The sequence below is a fragment of the Enhydra lutris genome, unplaced genomic scaffold (genome assembly GCF_002288905.1).
Source record: "Enhydra lutris kenyoni isolate GAN:26980312 unplaced genomic scaffold, ASM228890v2 scaffoldscaffold75, whole genome shotgun sequence".
Classification (NCBI taxonomy): Eukaryota; Metazoa; Chordata; class Mammalia; order Carnivora; family Mustelidae; genus Enhydra; species Enhydra lutris.
This window is the reverse complement of record NW_019154159.1, coordinates 4,143,754-4,168,498: the sequence shown is the minus strand read 5'-3', so window position 1 is coordinate 4,168,498 and position 24,745 is coordinate 4,143,754. Positions and strand designations below refer to the sequence as shown.

Genomic DNA, 24,745 nt, shown 5'->3' with positions numbered 1-24,745 from the left:
TGTCCTCTTTGGGCCAGTCTAAATTCTGTCCCCGCAGAGCCCACGATTCTTTATTGCTTTTGCATGAATGTCGGGTTCTTCTTTTCTCAGTATTTTTTGTTGATTTGGTGCCCATCAGGGAGGGTGCTTGATAAAGGAGCTCTCAGCCCGACTCAGTCAATCCGGAAAGTTCTGCATTGCTCGGGGTCTGAAATGCCTCTTTGCAGCCACACATTGGGTGTCCGTGTGGTTCTGTTTTCTCCCGGATCTGTGTAGGTCGTTTTTCCCCATTGTGGTAACCGCATGCAGCGGATAAACCAACTTGGAGCAAAAAAGCCCCACAGACTGAAATATTCACAGCAGAGTGAGCAAAATGGAGGTTCACGGGGCCGAGAGCCCGGCCCGTGCAGGGGTGGGGGTGTTTGAGGAGGAAAAGCCCTATTGCCCCATCTGGTCCCAAGCCTCCAGGTCTTGCCGGCATCGACCACACAGCGGACCACCGCTGCCACCGGGCTGCCGCCATCCCCTGGGCCACTGGCTGGCTTGGGTAAGACGCTGTGCTTGGGGTTGGCCTCACTCCTGTGTTCCGCTTATTTAAACCCTGCCCACGCCCTGCCGCCTGCCAGCCTCTGCCCCTTTTGTCTCCGTCCACTTTCTGAGCTGCTTGGCCCGATCAGGTGCCTTTCAAGACATCGCTGCCTTCTCTCCCTGAAGGGCTGGGAGCTCCCCGAGGTGGGAGGACGGGACCACACCGTGTTTTCTGGATGCCCCGTGACGGCACACAGGGATGCCTTTCGGGGATGAGCTCCCCGTGGGGGCGTGATCCAGGCGGCTGGAGAGGGCACCCAGGGACACGGGTCTGCGCGGGACCCCCAGCCTTACGCTTTTTGCGCTCGTTGTCGGCGGCCTCACAGGTCCTGGTGTGGAGCAGGCGCGCGCTCTGCAGCTCCTCCTCCCTCCGCCGCCGGGCGCAGGCCGCCACCGAGTGCAGGTCGTGGCTCTTCTCCAGCTGCATCTGCAGCCGCGCCAGGTGCTGCTGGACCCCATAGAGCTCCATGCCCAGCTCCTGCCGCTGCACTCGGCTTTGCTTGGTGGCCACGCTCTGCGGCGGGGAGAGAACCGGGTCACGGGAGGGAGGCGCACAACCGCGCGGGCAGCCGGACGGGCGCTACGCACCAGCTCCTGGAGCTCCAGCTTCAGACTCTCTATCTGGCGGTTGAGGTGGTTCTTCAGCGCGGCCTGGAACCTCACCATCAGGGGCTGAAACGACAGAGAAGCGAGCCTGGTGACCCGCCCGCCCAGGCAGGGCCCCGCCTAAGCTGCCAGAGCTCTCCCGGGGCACAGAGGACTTCCGGGCTGGGGGCGCCCCACTTCTGCCCAGGACATGCGCTGGCAGCCCTAGACTAAGGGACCCCGAGGTCCTGTCCCAGGTGCCGAAGGCCTGAGTGCGCATTTTCGCACTACGGCAGAGTGAGCTGCGGCGGTGGTCCTGGTTTCTCCCCGGGGTGAGAGGGTGAGGCGAGCACGGTCGGAGCTCCGGAGCTCCGAGCAACAGCCCATCTTTCCCACCGGGAGCATCCCAGGGAGCACCCGGCTTTCCTAAAGGGCTCAGCCCATCAGGATGCACCTTCCCCGCTTTCCGGAGCGGGGAGGGGGGGCAGCGGCGTGGGACCTCACAAGCTGGGGTGCACCCCAAGCAGGGGCTCGGAACCAGGGTGACTGCGCCCCCACCCAGCCTCCTGGATGTCTGCAGACATTTCTGGCTTCACGGCTAAGGCGCAGGGGCTCTCCTGGCATCTGGCGGGCGGAGCCAGGGTCCTGCGCAGGACAGCCCGGCCCCAGAGAGTGACCAGGTCCCATGTCAGCAGTGCCAATGCTGAGGACTGCTGAATCTGGGTGAATGAATGGAAAGGTGGAGGCAGTTCACAGAGCGGTTTTGTCCAGTGGGTGAGAGTGGCGCGGGGCAGGGGGCTGGGCGTGGGGCGCGGGGACAGCGGCCAGCTCAGCAGCGGGTCGGGGGGCATCTCTGGTCATGCTCCGCATCAGGGCACTAGCAGGGTGGGGAACACGTGCTTACGTGGTCGGGGTCCAGAACCACCAGCTGCTGTCCGTCTTCCTCGGCCTCGTCACTCCACTCCGACTCCGTTCTCTCCAGGGTCCCCTCTTCGCCGGTGCTCAGCTGCTGGATCCGGTCCAGGAAGGCGGGGACGGCCCCTCTCTGGGGTTGTGCACCGGGCGCCTCTGGGGGGACACCTGGGGGCACAGCGAGCACTACTGAGGCGTTAATGCAGTGGCTAATGAGGCCACTCTGCTGGTGCTGTCCGGGGACGCTGGTTTCCAACCTCGGGCAACACCACAGAAAAGAAAAAGACAAGACGTCGCATGGGTTAGGGCTCGGACGTGGGCTCACAGCGTCTTCCATTCTGAATCTTCTAGTCGTCGGTTTAACATGTTCCACAGAAAGGGTCGCATTTCAAAGGTGATGCATATGACCTTTGCTATATTCCAAGAAGGAAATCTGTTTTGTAGATACTTTTTAGACAGAAATAGTGAAGAGGAAGGTGACTTCTTACTGATGGGCTACACTGATTTTATTTCTTTAATGGGAAACAGTTGATGAGATTGAAAAGAATATCAGTAAGGCTCTAGTTCCAGCTTTCCAATCCGCTGCAGCTGGAGAGATCCTGTTCTGGGTTGTTTTTTTTTTAACTAAAGATTTTATTTATTTACTTGAAGGAGAGAGAGCACGAGAGGGGAGTGGGTCAGAGGGAGAAGCAGATTCCCTGCTGAGCAGGGAGCCCGATGTGGGACTCGACCTGAGGACTCCAGGATCATGACCTGAGCTGAAGGCAGTCGCTTAACTAACTGAGCCACCCAGGTGCCCTGATCCTGTTCTGTTTTTAACTCATTCGGGTGTGCACTGTCCTCACGTCGCTGTGAGTGGTGGGAAGCTTTATTGGTTGGACCATCCATGCTTGTGTATCATGAGGAATAAGAAACATCCTGGTCTATTTTCCCACGTTCACAACACGGGGATACGGGATGGGGTGTGCCGTGCAACCGTGGAGACTCAGCAAACATGCAGGCTCAGGGGTGTTGATGCCGAGCCCCCCTGTGAGACCGGGAGGCAGGGAGGGGTGGCATTGGGGGCTGTGGTCTGGGATGCCATCGGCTCTCTCAGTCAAGGTCTGGTTCTGCTGTGTACTTGGGTAGGTCACTAAACGACTCTTAGGGTCTTTGTAAAATAGGAGAACGGTTCCTCCCTCATTGGGTTACTGTAAGGGTTAAGTGAGAGGAGACAGAGCGAATGTTCCGTAAACATTATCCCTACCTGTTAATGACAGTTCTATCTTTCAGCTCGCAGCCGAATGGGAAGCGAGGTAGCAGACGATGAAGGAGTGGTACCCCCTGCCCAGACGGGGAGGGAAGGGGCTCATCCCGTGGGCAGGACAGTCCCCGGCGCGGTACCTGGCTCCCGCAGGCAGGACTCCTCCGTGCTCACGAGCAGCTCCTCCGAGTCCGAGGACGTGATGCTGCTTCCCTGGCTCAGTCGGAGGTGGTGTCGCACCCCCAGAGGAAACACTTCCTGCTCCAGCCCTTCACTGGTCTTTTTCTAGAACAAGAACGACCAAACCTAAATCAACGAGGCCTTAATCAGGACCGAAAAGTTATTTGATTTTGATCGTTCAAACTTCAACATCACTGCCGAAGCAGTACAACTCGGTCGGAGAAGCATCTGCCTCTGGCGCAGGTCCTGATCCCGGGGACCTGGGATGCAGCCCCGCTTCGGGCTCCTGCTCCGTGGTGAGTCTGCTTCTCCCTCTCCCTCTGACGCTTCCCCTGCTTGTGCGCTTGCTCTCGCTCTCCCCCAAATAAATAAATAAAATCTTAAAAAAAAAATAAAGAAAGAAAACCATTCGGATATAAAGATTGTTTGGCTTTTACAAAACAGAAACACCTACCCGCCCCCACCCCACATAATTCGGGGTCGGTCTCTGCCTGTCTTGATCCACAGCAAAGCATCAGTGAGGAAGCATGGGCATGTCGTGCATGGGTGTCTCTACTCCCCAGTGCTGATCTCCCTAAGGATGGTAAGCAACATCTCTGAGCAGCCTCTTTATAAAAGGATGCTGGAAAGCCTCAGCCCCGGGCAAGCACCTCCCCAAAAGGCTGTTTCTACTTCTCCTTTCGCAAAATATTCCAATTTAGGGACATTTTGTGTTTTTTGTTGTTTCGTTTTTTAAGCAGGCTCCCCACCCAGGGTAGAGCCCATCACGGGGCTGGAACTCATGACCCAGAGAACAAGAATGGAGCTGAGGTCAAGGGTCAGACGCGTAACAGACGGAGCCACCTGCGCGCCCCTAGTTTAGGGACATTTTGATAAGAAAATACCTTCTCTTGTTCAAAGTGCCTCTCTCCACTTTAGCTTTAAAAGAGACTCTGGTGATGATTACTGTGGACAGTAGTTACCGCTGGTGGCGATCTGGCCGTGCACGATGCTGTGAGGCAGGTAGCTGTCCCCTCAGTTATCCGAGAGGAAGCAGCCTCACAAAAGATAAAGACCTTGTCTGAAGTTCACACACACGGCCAAGGGCAGGTTCGGGGCTGGGATGCCTCAACCCCCAGCTCCTGCTCTTTCTAATACTTCCTCAGATGCTGCTGCTTCTAGAAACCATCTCTTAGGCAGCCAGAACCATCATGGTAGGACTGGGGACCCGGAGTCCAAAGCCTGCCTCGGGATGTCCAGAAAGGGCTTCTCCTCCTAAGAAATCCATGAGGCTCCCCCACACGCTGAGACACACAGCAGCCCCCCTCTGCAATTCCTGGTCCTTCAGAAGACGGAGCACCAGCCGGGAGGACGGGAAATGGGGCGCTCCCTCAGGCTTGTCTCAGCCCCCCTGGCGGGTCACCTTTGGAAACTATTTCCCAGTGAGTTTTCTAGAAATGATACCCAAGGATGGAAATTAGGTTTATAGCTCAAGAAGTGACCTACACTTCCAATCTCCTGGACATCGCACAAGGTGAAGACCATTGTTATTGGAGCTTAATTAGCGGTTGTTAGATCATGTTACTTTCTGAAGTTATGAACTCTTTGGGCTCACCATGTGGGGTGGGATCGTGGCTTTGTGGTTCAGGATGGTGGGTTCGGAGGAAGAGCAACCGTTACAGCTGTGTGACTCTGGGCAGGGAATCCGTCCACCCGAGTCCTCATCTGGACATGGGGGTGATCAGCACCCTCCCCAGAGGGTTGTTGTCAGTGTCACTGGGACGGAATGTCAAGGGCAAAGGCATGTCCAGACCAGAGTCAAAGATGGAGGAACGTAACCCTACTGCTTGCTTTCTTTCCAGGACAACTCAAACCTGCAGCCAGCAAGGAGGGCCGGGGCTGGCCTAATGTGGGGTGAGGAGGCTGGGGTTCAGAAGCCATCCCTGTGTGAAGTCGTTACCGCACAGGTGACAGGCCTGGGCCTGATGACAAGAGTCCCCACCGAGGACAGCCTGGCACAGAGTCAGAGCCCAAATATTTGGGGGCTGGCTTGGGTGGGGTTGGCCCAACAGGGACCAGGGCAGCCCGGTGTGGGGGTGTCTAGGTTCAGGTGTGGTGAGGAGAGTCCACTTGGGGGTGGAGAAATGCAGTGGAGGTTCCATCTGGGGGACTGATCAAATTACTAAATGTGTTAGGGAGAATGGGACCAGCCTTCTCATTGTTGGAAAAAGGACTTGGAAATATGGAAGGGGAGGACACTGAGAGGAACGCACTCGGCGGTGAGCTGTGTTAGAGTGGGGTTGGCGTGAGATGTGTGTGTGTGGTATGTACGGTGTGTGTGGTGTGTGGTGTGTGTGTGTGCACGCGTGCGTGGCATGGATGATACCGAGAGAGCCTGGGGACGCTGACGTCTTAGTGGTGGTGAGATTACCTACCTACTCAAATCATGACTTCTAAATTTTATTTTCCATGAAAAGAAACCAGGCTTCTGGAGAAGTGTCTGATTCTAGGGCTGGTGGTCTGTGCCAAGAATGAGAAAACGTTCCAAGGACGACAGCAGTTAAAACAAAGAATGACTCCAGTTGTGTCAGAAGGACACAAAGACCAATTTAGATGGGCTCTCATTGGCCATACTGGGGATGATTTCTATTCAGTGTTGTACTAGAAGTTCTAGCCAGTGTAAGAAGGCAAGAAAAAGATATGAAGGGCATCCAGATTGGAGAGGAAGAAGTTAAACCCCCTTTATTCACAGAGACCATGATGATCTTTGTGAAAAATCCTACAATTCTACAAAAAACAAACAAACAAAAAAGAGCTACCAGCACTAACAAGGGTGTCTAGCAGTGTCACTGAATATAAGACCAATATACAAAATTAGTTCTATTTCTACATACAGCATGGCACTCTGTACAAGACAGCGGCCAACAACTGGAAGCCATTTCCAACAGCATCAAAAGTAAAAATAGTCAGGAATAAATCTGACCCAAGATGGGTCCAAACACATGCTGAGAGGAAGACAAACTCCTAACAATATGGTGGTGGTTTGTTGTGATTTTTTCCCTTCCTTTGAAACACTCACTTTTCCTATCTTAAACCAAGAGAGCACCTTCCCACCCGCATGCGGGTGAAGGGCAACTTCCCAGTGGAGAAGGTGGGCTCTTCTCACCCAAGGGTTCAACAGCCTCATTGGTAATGGGACAAATGACATTCAGCACACCACCTCATAGGACATAAGGAGGAGAACCAGCCTCCCTCTGGGACTCAATGATCATACGATCCCAAGGGAGCATAACCCAGATCGCATCAAGAGGAAAACCAGGCAAATCCAACCTGAGAACCACCTTCAAGATGGCTGGCTGGTGACCTTTAGAAGTGCCAAGGTCACTGAAGTCAAGGAAAGATTATGACCTAAGAGATGGGACGGCTAAAGGCAACATGTGATTTGGAACTGTATGTCTGCTATAAAAGGACCCGTGGTGAATGAGACCTGAGGGTTATTCGGTAATGCAGTGAAATTTCCTGATTTTAATAGTGATATTTTGGGGTTGATTGTGGGAAGCATTCTGGAAGCATAACTTATTCTCCAAGGCTTAAAAAAATAAAACAGGTCTTCCAATCACACTTCAACTGTTCTATAAGCCCATGCTTGTTTAAAAATAATTAAAAAAAGGAATATTATAAGATCATACCTCCTGTCATCATAATCATGATTACCCAGAATTGCATTGCCCCATATGGAAACCACCAGCAACAGGTAGTTATATAAATTAAAATTAATTACAATCCCCATTAAAAATTCAGTTCCTCCTTCTCCCAGGCCACATTTCAAGTGCTCTGTAGCCCCTTGGCACTGGTGGCTACCATGTTGGACAGCAAAGATGCATTTCCATCACCATGGAAAGTTTCACTGGACGGCGGTGCTCTGGAGACCAGAAGCCTGGTTGCCCTGATGCGGAATGTTCCCGACCTTGGGTCTGGGGGACACCAAAGAAAGGTCCAGAAACTCTTGGCATTCAAAAGTGGGTCCTGAGACCTAAGTTTGCTGAGAAATTTCTAATAGGGATTGCAATTTGTTTCTATGATGTGCCTTGTTTTGTTAAAACAGTAACATAACGCTACAGGACCACAAAACCACAAAGACGATCAAACACTTTCATAAAATCGACCTCAGGGTCACTCACCGATTTGCTGGCCCGGGCTCCAGAAGCATCCAGGCCTACTGGCTCGGAGGAGTCTACTACCTGCCGGGATGGCTGCGTGGAGATGTCCCTCAAGTCTCTGGATTCCGATGGGCGGGTGGCTTCTCTGTCTTCCGGAACACCTTCCCCGCTTACATGCTCATGCCAGGAGCTGGGGCCCGTGTCCTCTTCGGGCACCTCCCCAGCACCCTCTTCTGAAGGAGCCAGATCTAAGGAACTGACTCTCACTTCAGGGGATGGGGCTTCCATATCAGACTCGAATTCCCCTTCAGATTCAAATTCCCCTTCAGATTCAAATTCGACTTCATCCCCTTCAAATTCGAATTCCTCTTCCCTTTCTCCTTCTCCATCAATTTCCACTTCTTCAGCTTCCACCTCCCCCTCAGCTTCGATTTCCCCCTCAATTTCAATTTCTCCTTCACTTGTGACTTCCCCAGGGGCCGTGATTTCCTCTTCAGAGAGCTCTGTGGCACTAGCAGCCTCATCAGTGTTTTGGTCACTGGTCTTCCCGGTGGGTGATACCTGGAGATTTGTGGCAGGAAAAAGAAAAACCAGGAAACACAGTCAAAGGCTCCTGTGAAGTTCTGTTCGTAACTGCGCAATCACACTGGTGGGGAACTAGCATCCGCACACGTCCGTGTCCCCGGGAGAGTCTGCTCCGCGTTCTGTCTGCTCTCTACAGTGTTTGTAAGGTTCTGCACCCTTCCTTGAGGAACTCGGGTTCTGAAACCCTGGGGTGATCATAGTAGGGAACGTGGGACAACCCAGCGAGCCACCAGCCCTTAAGAATGGGGAGAGGAAAACGAGTTTCTCTGCCAAGGGACTGAGTCTGCTTTGGGCAAGGTACAGGATCACGGTGCAGTTTTCTTGAGCAGCTCTTATCTCCTTAACCCCCAGTAAAGACAAGCCCAGCACAGCCTGCCCCACGGGGAACTTTACCCTGTCGCCTTCATGATTCCCGGCCTCCCCGCCTTCAACAGCTGACTTGCTTTCCTGCTGAGACCTAGGGGCAGAAATACAGTTTAAGAGTTTCAAAGAACAGTGTTCTTTCTCTTGGCATTGATTATCTCCCGGTGTCTGTCTGTACTATTATGGACTTGTTGATTATCTGCCTCCCCTCTGGGCTGTTGGCTGTGTGTCACCAACCCCAGCACTAGATCATGCTTGTCATGTGGAGGGAGCACAGGCCACACAAGAGTTGTTCCATGAATGAATGAAATGATGGAAACATTCAGAGAACAGCATCGGTACATTGTAACAGAAAAGTAACCTGAAATATACTTAAGCATACTTTCCCCAGCCCCATGGGGCAAAGAAACACAGTGTAAGAGAAAGTGGCACAAACCGGACAAAGAAGTACAAGAATGTCATGATTTACATTCTTACAATTATTTTTTTCCAATTAAAAATACAAGCTTTCCTTTCTCTTTTCTTTTTCTTTCTTTCTTTTTTTTTTTTTTTAAGTCAAAGTGATACAGAAATGTGTGACACAGACAATGAAAATCCTCCCGGACTTTCCCTCCCGTTCTCAAGGTAACTACTAGTAATAAAAGAGACTTAAGGGTATCTTCTTGCAAATATTTTTCTACACATTTAAACACACACACAATTAGAGGTCACCCTCTACATACTGTTTTCCATTTAGTGTTTTCGTTTAAGGTAACCTGGACCTCTTTCCATGTCAGTATATACAAACCTATCTTTAAAAAAAAAAGGAAACACCGCGGAAACGTCTAAGGTAAAAGGTCCAGTTCCTCAAAAGAGTTTCTGTCCACGGCCCCGCCCCCCCTCCTGGAGGCCTGGCGGTGGCAGGGGAGGTTGGGGTCCCCGCGGTCAGGAAGCCCCCCGGGGATCCTCCGCGCGCAGAGGGACCCCGCGCAGCCCCCGGCCCCCGCGCTTCTGCTGGTCTACAAGTACGGGAACTCTCGCAGGCGCCGCCGGGCATCGTGGTTGCCATGGTTACTGCGGGCCGAGCGAGCCGGGTTTCGGGAGCCCAGCGGCCCGAGCGCGGGGAGAGAGTGAGAGGACGGGAGCGGACAAAGGGACGGGAGATGAGGAAGGGCGCGCAGGGCTGGGGGTGGCCGGGGAGGCGGGAAAGGCCGGCAGGGCGGGGACGGACCGGGCCGAGGCGCGGGGGCAAGGGCGAGAGGGCAAGGGGGAGGCGTGGAGGCCTCTTGGATGCCCGCGACCCCCGCCCCGCTTACCCGCCGTCCTGGTCACCCGGCTCCGCCATCTCCCGTTGCTAGGCGACGCCGTCAACATCCGGCGGGCGGGGACCACGCGCCGGGCAGACGCGGGCGGCGCGGCCTCTGTGCCCGGGCTGCGCGCTGGAAACGCGGAGCAGCTTCCTACGTCAATTCATTAAACACTAACACAGTCTCCCGTCTCTGAGTCCGAGCTCTGTCCCGCTGGCTCAGGTCCGTAAAGGACAGCCGTGTCCACGAGCGTCCAGCCAACAACTCCGATGCCCCAGGGACAGCGCCCGGCACCCGGGGACCCGCGGCCGCTCCGCGCCCCGAAGGTGGCAGGCGGAGGTGGGGGCGCGAGGGGCCCCGGAGCACGCTGCATCTAGGGGCTGCCTAGGGTGGGGGCGGTCCCAGCCCCGTGCCCGCCCGTCCATCTCCAGACCTGGGGGGCTCCTCCGCGGGGACGGAGAAGGGATGCTCAGTGGCTTTTTTGTGGGTGATGATCCCTTCTTACCTCCAAATAGGAAACACAAATGGAGAGGGCGGGACAGAGAGGGGAGCGCACACGTGAAGCGTCCCAGGGGTCCTGTGTTCCCTGCGGGGGAGGCCGGGCGGCGGCTGCCATCCGAGCCCAAGTCCCGGGACCCGGTATTAGGACGTCCGGGCACGGAGGACTTGGTCCGAGGCGAAAGGTGACTGGGGCAGCGTAGGGGCGAACCAAGAGGTTGGAGGGGGAGGGCTCGGCGGGGAATGGGGTTGGGCCCGGGGCGGGGTTGGGGTCCGGGTTGGGAGGGGTCTGGGCTGGGCCGGTTGGGCAGGGTCGGGTCCGGGTCCGGGTTGCGGTCCGGGTTGGATCAGGGGCCGGGTTAGGCCCGAGGCCGGTTTGGGGTCGGGATGGGCCCGGGTCCGGGTTGGAGTCACGGCGGCGCTAGGCGCCGGGTGGGCCTGGAGGCCGGTTTAGGGGCCGGCTTAGGGTCGGGGCGGGCCGAGGCGGGCCGGGGCGGGCCCGGTGGGGCCGGGGGCGGGCCGGGGGCCGGGCCTCGCCGCGCGTCCCCGCCCCGCCGCGCCTCACTGGCGGCGGCGGCGGCGGCGGCGGCGGCGGCGGCGGCGGCTCCGGGACCCGCCGCGAATCCGGCCCCCGCTGCGGGACCCGGGTGGGTATCGGGGCCCGGGAGGGGACCGCGCGGGCGGGGGCCGAGAGCCGGGGGTGGGGAGCGGGCGGCGCCCCCTCCGCGGGGACGGAGCCGGGGCGCGCGCGGGGCGCTGGGCCTGGCGCGGCGGGGCCCGGGAGGAGCCGGGGTCCGGCCGCAGGCGCGGGAGGCGCGGGACCCGGGCGCGAGCGGGACGGCGTGGAAGCCCTGCGGCTCGCGCAGACGCGCCCGGGACCCCCTCCGCGGCGGGTGCGGGCGCCCGGGCCGGGAGCGGACCTGATCCGGGGAGACGCCGTGCCCGCCTGCGTGGAGCCGTGGACCCGAGAACTTGCGGTCTTTGTCTTGCTGGATCGTCAGAGCACGCGAGGGAGAACTTGGAGGGGCCGCCGCGTGCGGACGCGGCCCCCGAAGTGCGCCTCCCGGCCCAGCGGCGCGCTCCCGGCCTTGCGGGGCCTTGGGGTCGGCGGTCTGGCTGGAGGAACCGCGTGTCAGGAAACGCATGTCCCCCAGGCCCGGGCTCTTCCCCCTTGTTTCACTTAAAAAAAGAAAGAAAGAAAGAGTAGAAAAAAGGAGAAGGGAAAAAAAATAGGCAATTTAAGATGGCTAAATATACGCTCAGGAGCCCTGCCAGAAGCCGGTGGATTTGAAATCCTGTTATCCCACACTTGGAAGCTGGTGTCGTATGTTGGCCACGATCTAGTTCAGATTCTCTTCCGAGATGGAGAACGACATAGCGAGTTCTGATGCCCGCTCGGAAGTTTGTCCTCCTGCCCCACCAGGTTCCTAGGAGGAGTGGGACTGGTTGCTCCCTGTCCCTCACAGGCGGCCCCTCCCACACTGGTCTTACCAATCTTGTTTTGTTTTGTTTTGTTTTACCACTGGAAGGCCCAAGTTCTTGCATCCGGAAGGAGGGGAGACACGGTTCTCAGAAACGGCCATGTGGGGTGGGTGCAGAAGACCAGAGCCCAGAGGTCCGTTCCCAGTCTGCCAATGGGTGGATGAGAGAACTTTTAAGAATCTGTGTTGTCAGGTTTAGAAATTCCTCGGTTGAAATATTAATTGATGAGTGACTCCTGAAGGCTTTGAAGAACCACGGAAACTTTTGCAAAGAAAGGATTATTGAAGCGCTCTTGGCTGGTAGTAGTAACTGGGGAGTTGAGCAGCTGCCCCGGGTTGGTACCGGGAGGTGGGGGGATGCTGAGTGCCGTTATTACATGTTCTGTGGCACTTATTGGCGTGTGGCGTGTTGATGGTGGGCAAAATCTCGACATGGCAGGCAAAAGTTCTTCTCAAGGGAGTTTTAAAACCCTCCGGTGATGATGGTTGCTGTGTATATACTTTCTGATTATTACTCATGAACTCACTTAGCCCCCAGAACAAGCCCATAAAGTCAGGAGTGAGGTTATCCCCATAACAGAGGGGAACCCTGGGCCTTAGGGAGGTGTTCCCCAAGTTCATGCCCCGAGGACAGAACCAGGTTTGTGCATCCTCGGGCTCAGGACGCTGCAGCCCCAGAAACGGCTGTGCGCGCTGCCTCCTCCCTTGGAAGGGGTGCCTGCTGCTCGCACGCACACGCTCTTCCCTACCCCTCTTTTTACAGACGGGAGAACACGGTTCGTTCTGCCCGATGAGTCACAAAAAAGCAAGGGAGTGGGAACTAATCCCGTGTCACCACCAGCGGCTAGCATCCATTCTCTTTCGTGCAGAAAGAGCCTCCCGCAGCCTCGGATAAAGATATCTGAGAAGTCAGCCGTTGGGTTTCCGGAGCCTACCTGCTCACACAGGTCTCTCAGCCCTGGTTTGGGGTGCCTCGGTGCCGTGGCTAAAGTGTGGCCCCCAAAGTGAACTGCTGGGTTCAGACGCCAGCCCTGGTACACGGTACCGACTGCATTCCTCTGTGCCTTAGCCTCTCAGTCTGTGCCGTGAAGATCGTTGTACCCACGTCACGGGCAATGGTCATCCCGAAGACCTAGTGCCTGGCGCATACTAAGCATTATACTTTGTAACAAAATGTTATCGACCATCCGTTGGATTGTTCACAGTGAGCAAATTGGTAAAAACATTTTGATGTTGTTTAATTCCTCGTGTGGTCCATCAGGCGGAAGCGGATCTGTACAGCCCTGGAGTTGGCCGTGTATGTATAGTGACACTCTTCACTTCGTAACTTCTCGGGGCGCTGGGTCCCACAGGCTGTTCCCCGGGACCAGGGCGCCCAGGCTGTCTGCAACACAGACTCAGCTCGAGATTTATCCACCGCCCCCTCCTCCCCAGCGGTGGGACCCCGAATTTCTCACAGGCCTGAATCTTCTCGTGTAAGATTAGCCACGTAGTTTCACACCGTGGGGACAGCGTGGGGAGGACAGGCTTGCGGCTGCACAGTGAGGCAAGTGTAGCAGCTGGGGCCCGGGTGGGTTTTACTGATAAACATTGTATTTCTACAAAACTGGTGGCCGTCGATGAGCCTGGGGCACAGGCTTGAAAGCCGGAGTCTGCAGCCTCCCCTCCCCCCAGATTCAGGGCAATAGTCTGGGAGATCTTTTTCCTTTCACTTCAGTGGTGTGTGTGTGTGTGTGTGTGTGTGTGTGTGTGTGTTTAAGGGTTTTTATTTACTCATGAGAGACAGAGAGAGAGAGGCAGAGGGGGAAGCAGACTCCCTGCTGAGCCGGGAGCCCCAGGCGGGACTCGATCCCAGGACCCTGAGATCATGTCCTGAGCTGAAGGCACGTTCTTCCCTGACTGAGCCACCCAGGCACCCAGGGGTGGTGGTTTTTTGTTTTTTTGGTTTTTTTTTCTTTTTTTTTTTTTTTTTGCTGTTGACCACCTGTGCGTCCTTGGGCACTGGGTCTTGGGTCACTAAGAAATCTGTTTTGATGAGCTGTCCTGTGATGTCCGACTTGGAGCATATCTTTTACTGTGTCTTCTGACCTGATAGAGGCCTCAGGGAGGAGCATGGTCTGGCCGCTTAAAGACTCAGTGAGATGCTCCCCAAGCCCTCACCCAGCGGGGTGGTGGTGTGCCCTGCTCTTGCTGAGCCTCGGACGGCCAGTCTGTCCAGGTGTTTAAAGGTGACACACGTGAGGAGCCACCCGGAGGGGCCCACCTGGCCGCAGGTGCACAGGCGCGGCGTCTGTGTCTTCTCCCTGCTCTCTCTGGGTCGGTCGGGGCAGGAACCACCGCGGTAGCCCACGTCGGTCCTAGTTTGTGCGCTTGGCTTTACGTGCTGGTTTTCCGTCCTGAGTGACCCGGAATGCACGGGTCTGGTAAATTGGTCGTTCTACCTCTGTCTTTCCGAAATTGGGGCCAAGGGCGTACGTAACAGAAGTCATTTTACACTTTCATTTGTCAAGTTCTGTAACTAAAATCTTAGGGGAACCATAGAGACGTCACGTGAGGTGCACCTAACCCACCGTTGGGTCGCTGGGTGGCTTCCTGGCTGGGTTTGCACCTTTCCTTGCTTTTTGGGGTCCAGTCCTTCCTTGTTCCTCAATCCTGGCTCATGTCTAAGGTCAGTTTCATCTCCCAGGCCCTACTTTCCTGGCTTTTTGGGGAGGAAATAGTGTTTTGGTATTTGCTGTCAAGGGGCGCAAGCAGCAGGTGGCCTCCCGAGTGAGAGGCAGAGGCCTTGGGGTTTTCCAGGCAGTAGGTGATAATCAAAGTGACAGCTGGGCAGCCGAAAGAGGGAAGTCACAGCGAAGCTGGCCATCCACTCCCCCTCCTGTTTCTGTGACTATCTTGTCCTTACGGCCTCTCAAAGGTCCTTTCCCAGATGGCAGTTGGTCCAGGCTTCCTGCCCTGGGGCTTCTGCCCTATACTACGTTCCTTCCTTTTATTTTATTTTATTTTTAAGATTTTATTTATTTATTTGTCAGAGAGAGAGAGAGAGAGAGAGAGAGCGCAAAGTAGGCAGAGAGGCAGGCAGAGGTAGAGAGAGAAGCAGGCTCCCCGCTGAGCAAGGAGCCCCATGCGGGACTCGATCCCAGGACCCTGAGACGATGACCCGAGTCAAAGGCAGAGGCTTAACCCACTGAGCCACCCAGGCATCCCTGTTCCTTCATTTTAAATACAAGCTGATCATCTTGTCCTCCCTTGTAGGCAGAGGCCCCGCCCACAGTGACCCTGTTTTTGGGTGACGGTCTTCTCCATGGGCATGTGAACGTGACGTATGTGTCGGGAAGACCCTTCTCTTCCACGACGGTTCCGTAACATGAAGGGGAGCACCGCAGGGAGGACGGGCCGTGTTAGCCCACAGGTCTCTTGTCCGCACAATGAGACTTGGAAGACCCAGCTTCCCCAAATCGTGTACCCCAAGGATTGGGTTCTGAGCCCGTCTACCTGCGGGGTGTAGATCCCCCTCTGAACTGCAGAGCTGGGGCTTCCGGGAAGGACCGCGGCACACATGCCTGGGAGAGAGGGCTGGGGTCTCCTTGGACCGGTGTTAGCAGCAGACGTTGTGTGGGAGGAACATGATCCTTGTTTTTGTGTGTCCGGCTCCTGGTTAAATAGCATCGCCTGTTCCCTGCTCTGCGTTGATCTGGCTTTGGGAGCAAAGCAGGGGAACCGGTTCCTGCCAGCGCCGTGGCAGGGCCTGTTGCTTCTAGCGGTGTGCCCGTGCCGGGTTCGGGGCTGGGTCATCCCCTGTGGGCTCCTTCCCATCACATGTTCCCTAACGTGTCCAGTGGCCCTCCACCCCTCCCTGTCTCCCCGCGCGGCGGTGAGCAGCTGTCAGGATGGCTGTGGGCTCAAGCCTCCGGTCCGCAGGACCAGGCAGCCCTGGGACTCGCCGGGACCGCGCTCGCCCTGCCGACAGCTGCATCCCACTGAGCCAGGTGGGGCCGAGGCAGGTGCACCGCACAGAGCAGCGAGTGGGAGAAGTCAAGCTCCCGCTTCTTAGAGTGGCTGCCGGCTGCCCCATCTGTCTGGTCTTCATAGGGAGGTTCCAGGAGAGAACTTTGCACCTTTGCTCCTATTTGCTTTTCTGGTTGGCAAATGATGGGGCCCCTTTATGCCAGGACAGGAAACCAGGGCTCTGGGTGGAGGAGGACGCCAAGGGCAGGCCCTGGCATGAGTTCGCCCTTTCCTCCCATCTGTCCTGCTGCTCCCACGTGGACATGGGGGCCCATGTCCTCCTCTTTTCTGGCTCTAGGCCTGGGGTCCCCATCATATTGTCTAAAAGGTGGTCGCCCTGCATAGGCATTTGACAGTTGGGAGGTGAGTTAGAAGTCCATGCTTTCCTGTGTCTTTGCCGTGGCATGGTCAGCGGCAGAACGGTTTCCAAAGATGTCTGTGTCCAAATCCTGGGAACCTGGGACTCAGTTAGGGTACGTGGCATTAAGGTTGCTCGCTCATCAGCCATCCTAGAGATGGAGAGATTGTCCTGGGTTATCCAGTGGGACCAGTGTCATCCCAGGGTCCTTAAAAGCAGAAGAAGGGGAAAGACAGCGTCAGAGCCATGTGCTGGGGTGGGGGTGGGGGGAACCAGACTGGGCACCAGTAGCTTTGAAGGTGGAGGGAGGGCCACGAGCCAAGGGCTGTGGGAGGATTCCAGAGGCTGGTAAAGGTAGGGACACAGATTCTCCCCGGAGGCGGCAGAAGGAGCGCAGCCCTACCCCCACCTTGGTTTGAGCCGGGTGAGCCCGGGTCGGACTCCTGGCCTTCAGAACTGTGAGCTTATTTATTTGGGTTTTCAGCTGTGGAATGTGCGGTGATGTGAGACTTACAGCAGCCACGGGAAACCAACGCGCGCGGACGGCGGTGCTTTCCGAAGGAAGCGGGAGGGGCGACTTGTGTCTTTTCTAAAGGACGTCATTTCTTAATGTGTTTTGCTCCTTTCTGGCTTCTCAGTGACTTAGGCTCTGTCTCTGGCCAGGACCCCTCTCCCCAGGTATAAATCACCAATTCCTGGGGAACGAATTTTGGGTAATGGATGTCTCCGCTTCACCCTGAAAATATTGGAGGAGGGCTCTGCACCAGCACCGCCACACTGAGCTCCACGGCCTCTGCTGCCTCTGGCTCGGGGCTGGTGGCAGGTGCTCCCGGGGCGCCCAGGAGCGAGCGCGGTCGGGGGAGACCAGCCACCCCCTGCCCCTGGCCCCAACCCAGCAGCAGGGTCAGGTACAAACAGGGGTGTGAGATAAACTCCTGCCCCCTTCCCGGCTGCCCATTCTCCAGCCACCCTCAACCACTGTCCTGGGTCCCCAGTTTCTGCTGGCAGCTGAGAACCCGCAGTTCTGGAAGGCGTTGGGAGAGCCACTAGGAGCGGGGAGGGCCTTCTGCGGAGGGAGCTCGGTGTCATGGGCATGTGTGTGTGTTTTGAGGGGAGGCCAAGTTCTGTTCTTTCGAACGACACGATAGCCTATTGGCAAAAATCTGGCCCGACCTTTTGGTCACCACGGCTCAGAGCAGCACAGAGCTCGGCTTGCGATCGTGGCTGCACAGATGGCTGGAGACCAGCCCCGCCGTTCTTACTTTATACCTTTCAAAATCACTACCTTTTTTTTTTTTTTTTTTACACCCAGAATGATGCTCATTCTGGATCTTGGCTTTCCTCCATCTCTGGCTCCCTGTGCCGACTGCCAGGCTGGCATCGCTGTCCTTTCCGTCAGCAAAAACAAAGCACGTGGACCTTTACTGCAGGTGGCATTCTGGTGGGCACATACGTCAGGAAGGGGTCTTGGACTCAGGAGCTTATCACCTAAAATCCACAAGACCAACACGGGCGTGACCGTTTTAAAGTAGAAACGTTAGGGGAACGGATCGGAGAAAAATTGTGTTTTTATCTTCGTCAAGGGTCTACCGTGAACGGCCTCCCTCTTCACCTTCCTCTCTCGGGGATGGGGGCGGCCGGGATGTCGGTACAATGTGCTCTGAGCATCTCAGCTGCCGTTTTGATTTCAGCGAACGCCGAGTCCTTGCTGGGGGGAGCCGGGGAGCTGCTTCTGGCTGTGGGCTCCTCTCAGGTCCCTTCTTCCAAGCATGAGCTGATGTCGTGCGTCTCCGGATCTCCGCGGACGGCACTTAAGTGGTGTGCTGGTTGTGCGCCTGCCCCCAGCTCTGTCCGAGGTAGAACGTGAATAAGTCACCTGCCCAGAGACCCCAGACCCACAAGGGCACCCGGCGTTCTCCGTGCTCAGAACCTTGTCCCCGGGAAGACGTTCTGGAGCACAGCCTTCTGGTCTACCGGGAGGGGTAGTTCTCTGTGCTCCTCCCACCCCCACGGGTCACCAGGTCCCAAAGGTCATGGGCATAAACTGCTCTGCAGGTTATGAGTGAAGCATTCAAGGTCATGCATCTTGCAGACTCAAGGACAGGAGGAAGATCCCCGTCGGGGCGTGCAGCTCTGGCCAGGCCCTGGCATTACTGCTGCTGTCCATCGGCCTGGACACTCGAGCTCCCTTTGTCACGCTGCTGTCCCTCGTCCTGCCTCTGGCTCCCAGCCCGTCCCCTGCCTCCATCTGCCGGAGTCCTCTCTGCCTGGATTCTCTGGGGGCATGCACTCTGGTCTCCACCCTCTTTTTTAAAATCAAATTTTATTTTTTAGGTTTTAGGTTTACCAAAAACAGTACAGAGAGCATCTGTACACCCCTCTCCGGGTTCCACTATTACGGTATTTTTCATCTCGGTCAAGGATACACAGTGTGGTGCCCACGTGGGCCATTTTGAAGCGTGCAGTTTCGTGGCATTGGGGCCGTTCACATCCTTGTGCCGCGGGTCCCTGTCCACCCCAGGAATTTTTTATCCTTTTTACCCTGCTCTGCGTCTCCCACCCAGCTTCCCTGGGTGCCGCCTGCTGGGCCTGCCCCTTCCCCTTACCCCCCTGCCTGACCGGCCAGCTCTGCAGGAGGCAGGCCTCCCTCCCTCCCACCCGCCCGCCCTCCCCGTTCCACCTCGCCACTGCTCTGTCACTCCATTGCCTCTTCCTGGACCTGTGCCCTGATCTGGACACCTTGTCCATCTCCAAATTTCCTCTTTTCAAAGGACGCCAGCCTCTGGATTCCGGCCTCTCTAATGGCCTAATTCCAACCTGATCACCTCTGTAAAGACCTGTCTCTGAATACAGCCTCATTCCGAGGTGCTGGGTGGGGGGCTTGGAGCTTCGACGTATGATTTGGAGGTTGGGGGAAGACACACTCTTAGACTCATTAACACGTGGGAGAATGCACTTACGCTACGACAGAAAGCAAGACTCCGGTCACCCCCGTGGGGCGTCTTTGCTTTTTTATAAGATAGACACAGAAGATAGGAGCAGACACGTGAACGGTTTCGGATCCTGTGATTTGAGGCACTTGTGTTCTTCTTTGTACTTCTCTGAGCTTGGTGCTTAATTTACAAAAAAAAAAAAAAAAGCATTCAAAAATAGGTCAAGGGCTCTCTCGGCGAGCAGTGTGGTAGCAGAGGCTGGGAACCGGGTTTCATGTCAATGAAGGCGGCTCACGGAAGAGCAAACGCATTTGGAGAGCGAGTGGAAAGTGTCTGAAGAGGGTGAATATTTGTGGGGGCATTTGACAGACACCCCCCAGGGTGCGGCCTGCTGCAGGACACTCTGGGGCCGGAGCTGGGGGGAACTGTCCCCTGCCTACCCAGGTGGCAGGGGTAGGGTGGGAGCTGAACTCTGAGCACAGGGGACGAAGGTCTTAGGCGCCAAGTTTCTCTGCTCCCCAAGTGACCCGAACGTTTGGAACCCGTTTTCTCGTTTGCGGAACTTGCTTGTAGGAGGTCGCGTGGGCCAGAGTCTCAGGGGAGGAGAGCGTGCGGTCCGCGTCGGGTGTGCGGGGAAAGGCGGGATTGTGAGCGCTTGTGTTTTGGCCCTTCAGACCTTCCAGCACGTCCTTCTGATTGTCCTCTGCGGTGGCAGACGTCTTCACTGAAGGGCGGTTTGGGTTCCAGACTCAGCTGACAGCTGTTTGCAGCCTCGTCCGGGTTAACGAAGGGACACCAGGGGAGACCCCGAGGGAGCCGAGGCCGCGGCCGCAGTGTGGGTCCCGGCTGAGCTGCCCTTAACGCGAAACAGACCCCAGACTCCAGAGGCCGAGGGGACGTCGAGCAGCTGGTTTCCGCATGGATTATGAGCTGAAACGATCCTGTTTGAGGAATAAGGACTGAAATGAAAGTGTGTTACCAAAGTTAATCTTCCTCCTTTCTGTTCACTTTTTAAAACGTGGCTGGGGGATATTAGCAAACCGGGCAGTGCTGGTCGAGAAAGAGGAGACTCATTTTCTTGTACGGCTCGTGAAGGGACCTTGTCATTCTGGAACGATTCTTGAGTGCTAAAAATATTCTGGACAGCAGAATCGTCAGAATAACGATACTGACAGTTAGTTGCACAGACGACGTGATATGTAGGGCGTGTGATTGGTTTTGCTTTTTAAAGAATTTTATACCGAGGTGGACAGGTGCTGGGGCGTGCCTCCAAGTTCAGACAGCAGACCAGTGAGGGGCATAAGGGGCGGCCACCCCCTTGACCTGGAGAGGCCGGGAAGGCTTCCCGGAGAGGCTGGCCTGGAGGCAGTTGGGGTAGAGAGAAGGGCCGAGTATCCAGAAGGTGGCCTGAGCCAGGGGTCAGCTGTCTGCAGCCCATGGGCCAAATCAAGCCTTCTGCTTGTTTTCTAGTCTTTGAGCTAAGGTTGGGTTTTATATTTTTAAATGATTGGAAAAAAACTAAAAGGAGAATTTTCTGTGAGACATAGAGATTAGGAGATTCAGATGAGAGTGTCCGTGAATCAAGTCTCACTGGGTCACAGACACACCTTCTGGTTCCCGTCTGTGGCCGCTGTCACACGGTGGGACTGGCAGCCGCAGAGCCTGACGATTACTGTTTGGTCCTTGAAATCAGCCCGCTGCCCCCTGGCCAAGGGGGTTGAGAGTGTTGGCCTGGGGGAAGCCTTCGAGGGGTGGATTCGGGCCCTGGATACGACCAGGAGTGGAGTGATGTCCTCGGCTTGTGGCCGAGGCAGTGAGGGTCCCAGAACCGTGACTTTCAAGGCGATGCCGATATTGGGAACCCCGGTCATTTGGGAAAAGGGCGTGATGGATCTTTCTAGGTAAAGATGCGGACGAGGGAGGGGCGACTTTCAGGCTGGCTGGAAGCCGTTAGAAGAATCTTGTGCCTGGGAGAGTTAGTGACTTTCTGGGGAGATCTGAGAACCGAGTTGAGGGCACGGGAGGGGCCCCCAGAGAGCCGGGGGCTGAGGGTCCGGCAGGGAGCCCCCCTGGCCTCGGATAATGAAGGGCACCCTGAGCCCGGCCCCCCTGCCCCACAAGCCTGTGCAGAACCTCCAGCAGAAAGAGCCTCACGTAGGGAACCCTGCAAACCAGCTCTGGGTTGGGGGAGAAGCGTCAGAAATGCAGGAGGTTCAAAGAGTTGTTGTCCTGCGGTGAGACAGACAGGACATAAAACTGCGCCTGTCTTACTGAGTGGCATTAAGTCCCTTCACGCCGCTGTGGGGCCGTCACCGCCATCCATGTCCAGAACATTGTCGTCGTCCCAAACTGAAAATTTGGCCCCCAAAACACTAACTCCCCATCCCGCCCCTCCCCTAGCCCCTGGCGCCCAGCCCCCATCCTACGTTCTCTCTCTGTGAATCTGACCCACGACTCCAGTGGCCTCACGGACGTGGAATCCTACACTGTGTCTTTCTGTGCGTGGCTGACGTCACTGGGCACAGTGTCCTTGAAGTCCACCCGTGTGGCCAGTGGCCGAGTGTCCTTCCTTAAGGCTGAATAACATCCCCCGTGCGGACGGACCCAGTTTAGTCCATCTGTCATCGACGATGCTGTCGTATTGGCTCTCACCTCGTTTCTTTTCTTTCAACGAGAGGAAGGCGATCGGGTGTCCCCGTCCCGGCCCCACCCCGTGAGGCTGGCCTGCACCTGCCCAGCGCGGGCTGCGTCTCGCACACACAGCGCCTCTGGCGGGGGGCGGCAGGGTCTGTGCACACGAGCTCACTCCCGTGGCTCCTTCCACGGCTCCGCTGGGTGGCTGCGTTCTGGGGCTCGGCTGATGCGAAGCGTCTGGCCAGTCCACACCGCGAGCGATTTCTGACGGTTGGGCTTTCGGCTGGAATAAAAATTGCTTCGGGCCGTCCGCCGGGTGTTGGACTTTCGTCCAGACGGAGGATTCCTCCTTTATGAGCTCTCCCGCTCACTCTCCTGCGAATCACCCTGCTCCTTCTGTCGGGGAATCTCGAGGAGTTCTGTATGCGTACTGGGTCGGTCCTCCAGTTTCTCGTTTACTGTTTTAATTTTTATTTATCTATTTTGTACGTTTTTTACTTATTTACGTGATCTCAACACCCCACGTGGGGCTCAAACCCATGGCCCCGAGATCAAGAGTTACCCAGTCCTCTGAGCCGGCCAGACGCCCCTCTCGTTGCTGGGTTGTAGGCAAACTCGGGTCCTTGTGACACCCTTCCCAGCTGAGATGACCCGTCATGTGTCAGGACATCAGGCCGGGGCTGGGGGTGGAGGAGGCCGGGAAGGGCGGATGAAGGAAGGAGGTCGCTCCCTGGGAAGCACGGCGGAGGGGTTGAGGTTCAGGACAGGAGGGCTTGTTGACACAGACGCAGACGCAGGGCAAAACTGAGCAGAGACAAGTCTGAGCGTTTCCTGGCATCACCGTGGGGGAGCAGAACGCCCGTGACAGGTGGTTTGGCCCTTGGGGGTCGTTAGCCATGCCTGGAGTCATCGTAGGAAGGACGCTGCTAGTGGCATCCATGGGTAGAGACCGGGGTCGCCTTCAGCACTGAGAACGACCCGGCCTCAAATGTCCATGGTGCCACGTGGTCTCATGCTAGCAGGACCGGTCCTGGAGGTCAGCGAACTCCCATCCATCTTGCGCTCGCCAGTATGAGGCAAGACACAGCGCCGAAGACACAGCGCCCACGCCCATGACCTTGGCCTGACGCGCCGCCTCTGTCTTTCTCCCCCAGCCACATCTGGACGAGCCCCGCCTGGGCCGAAGCGTGCAGAGGATGGAAACACTCCCCGGCAATGTCTCTGGGCCGTCTCCTTCGCCGGGCCTCCTCCAAAGCCTCGGACCTCCTGACCCTCACCCCGGGCGGCAGTGGCGGGCCCCCCTCCGTCCTGGACGGGGAGATCATCTACTCCAAGAACAATGTCTGCGTGCACCCGCCCGAGGGACTGCAGGGGCTGGGGGAGCACCACCCAGGTGAGCCCAAGAGATGGGAGGGCCTGGGCAGGGGGGCTTGGTTTCTTTCTAAAGCGTCCAAGCCCCAGCTTCGGAAAGCTTTGGGCCACTTCCCCATTTGTCCTAATTCCCCCATCTTCGAAGGGGCCGGTGACCTTTAACTTGTACACATGGGGCGGGACGGTTTACAGGGAATCAGCCTCAGAAGAGGACATTAGGTCCCTCCCAGCTGCTGGGAGCAGGGAACCTGCAGGCAGGGAAGTGGGCAGCCCTCCTTGTGGGCACGGACCGGTACCCACGGGCCCCCTCCACTGTGGCATGACCACACACCTCGAGCTAGGCCTGGTGGTTGCTTCCCTTCCCACAGCCCGGAAGGCCGCAATGAGAACCAGGTAGACTGCAGGGCAGGCCCCGGAAAGCACCAGTCCTGTCTCCACCTGTCCTCTAACCCCACGGTTCCAAAATCAGGGCAGAAAGCATCAGCTGGAGTCTGCCGCTGGGAGATGTGGGGGCCGCAGATTCCGTCCCCTAGGGCCATGCCCGGGACACACCAGCACCGGGGCCTACGTGAGTCTGGGCTGGACACTTTTCCTGCGGTGACAGCAGCTTTGCGATCTTGTGCCAAGTTGCAGACAAAGAAACTGCCTCTTTCCTGGGGCTCGGGCTGTATCCTGAGCCCTGCTGCGGTGGCCGGCTGCCCGGTGCTCCGCGGGGCTGCGGCTCACAGCACGGAGCAAAGCAGTCGCATCTCTTCCAGGTCGGGTACCAGACTGTGGCTGTCCTCAGGCCGGGGCGAGTCTGAGGCTGTTAGATCCGGTTATAGCAACGGGGCACTGACCTCCCTCAGCCCTGATTGCCTCCCACGGGAAGGACAAAATGATGGGTCCGTGATACCCAAGTCCTGTGTCCTTTGTCGTTTCTGCAGACGACTGCGACAAGTACATGGTTTCCCTTATCTTATCTGTACGTTAACCTCCTGAGAGTGCCGGGAGCCGGGACAGGCCTCTGTTTTGGACGAGGAGGCTGGTGCTCAGAGAGGCTGGGCCATTCCCAACGCTAGTCGGGGGAGGAGATGGGACAAGGGCAGGCTCTGGGCAATCTTTGTTCTTCCCGCAGCCTCCCCGGGCTGCTGGAGGGCCCTCGGGGCCCCCAGTGCACCTGCAGGGGGCCGGCTGCGGCCTGTGGACTCGCCCACCCAGCACAGACAGAAGCCCCACACCAGACGTCAGACATCGAAAAGTTATAAATGACGGTCAGGTCTGAGCACTTTGCTGTATGCAAATTTTGTGTCTGCAAAATACTGAATGAGTTAATTAAAAGACAAAATGTTTAAATCATGTTAATGAACTGGTCCTACCTCGGTGAGTCTGTCTCTGTAGCCCCCGACGGTCGGGTGCGGGTTCAGAATCATCAGCCCCCACAGGTCCTGAAGCAGGAGAGCCCGCCTGCAGCTGAGCTCTGTCCTGCACTAGAAGGGACCGTGGGCACCCATGTGTGGACGCCCCAGCCTGCCCATAGCCCCCACAGACAGCTCAGGAGCAGGCCCTGGGAGCCAGCTCCGGGACATGTAGACAGGGAATTCCAGCGTCCTGCATCCCCCC

At 56.8% G+C, this 24,745-nt stretch overlaps 3 protein-coding genes across 4 annotated transcripts in view; 1 reads left to right on the top strand and 2 right to left on the bottom strand.

The window, feature by feature from the left end:
* The window catches only part of LOC111160430 (coiled-coil domain containing 40), a 35,804-nt gene extending 25,842 nt beyond the window's left edge, over positions 1-9,962 (bottom strand). The window contains exons 1-7 of the mRNA XM_022523549.1: positions 9,870-9,962; positions 8,605-8,668; positions 7,648-8,187; positions 3,448-3,592; positions 2,057-2,232; positions 1,156-1,239; positions 862-1,081 (exon numbers count right to left, since the gene is read on the bottom strand). Coding sequence (XP_022379257.1) covers positions 862-1,081; positions 1,156-1,239; positions 2,057-2,232; positions 3,448-3,592; positions 7,648-8,187; positions 8,605-8,668; positions 9,870-9,898 — 1,258 coding nt within the window. The 5' untranslated portion in view covers positions 9,899-9,962. The remainder of the gene's footprint in view (positions 1-861; positions 1,082-1,155; positions 1,240-2,056; positions 2,233-3,447; positions 3,593-7,647; positions 8,188-8,604; positions 8,669-9,869) is intronic.
* An 806-nt stretch (positions 9,963-10,768) lies between these two features.
* LOC111160277 (proline-rich protein 2-like) lies at positions 10,769-11,503 on the bottom strand. Its single transcript, XM_022523213.1, has one exon. It carries the CDS (start codon positions 11,501-11,503, stop codon positions 10,769-10,771), a length of 735 nt encoding a protein of 244 aa, XP_022378921.1.
* LOC111160435 (TBC1 domain family member 16) overlaps positions 10,954-24,745 on the top strand; it is a 73,124-nt gene continuing 59,332 nt past the window's right edge. The window contains exons 1-2 of one of the 2 annotated variants that reach the window (XM_022523560.1): positions 10,954-11,005; positions 22,927-23,165. In XM_022523560.1, coding sequence (XP_022379268.1) covers positions 22,988-23,165 — 178 coding nt within the window. In that variant the 5' untranslated portion in view covers positions 10,954-11,005; positions 22,927-22,987. Of the gene's footprint in view, positions 11,006-20,044; positions 20,109-22,926; positions 23,166-24,745 lie in introns of those variants that run through there. The other variant, XM_022523561.1, reaches the window with a different exon arrangement.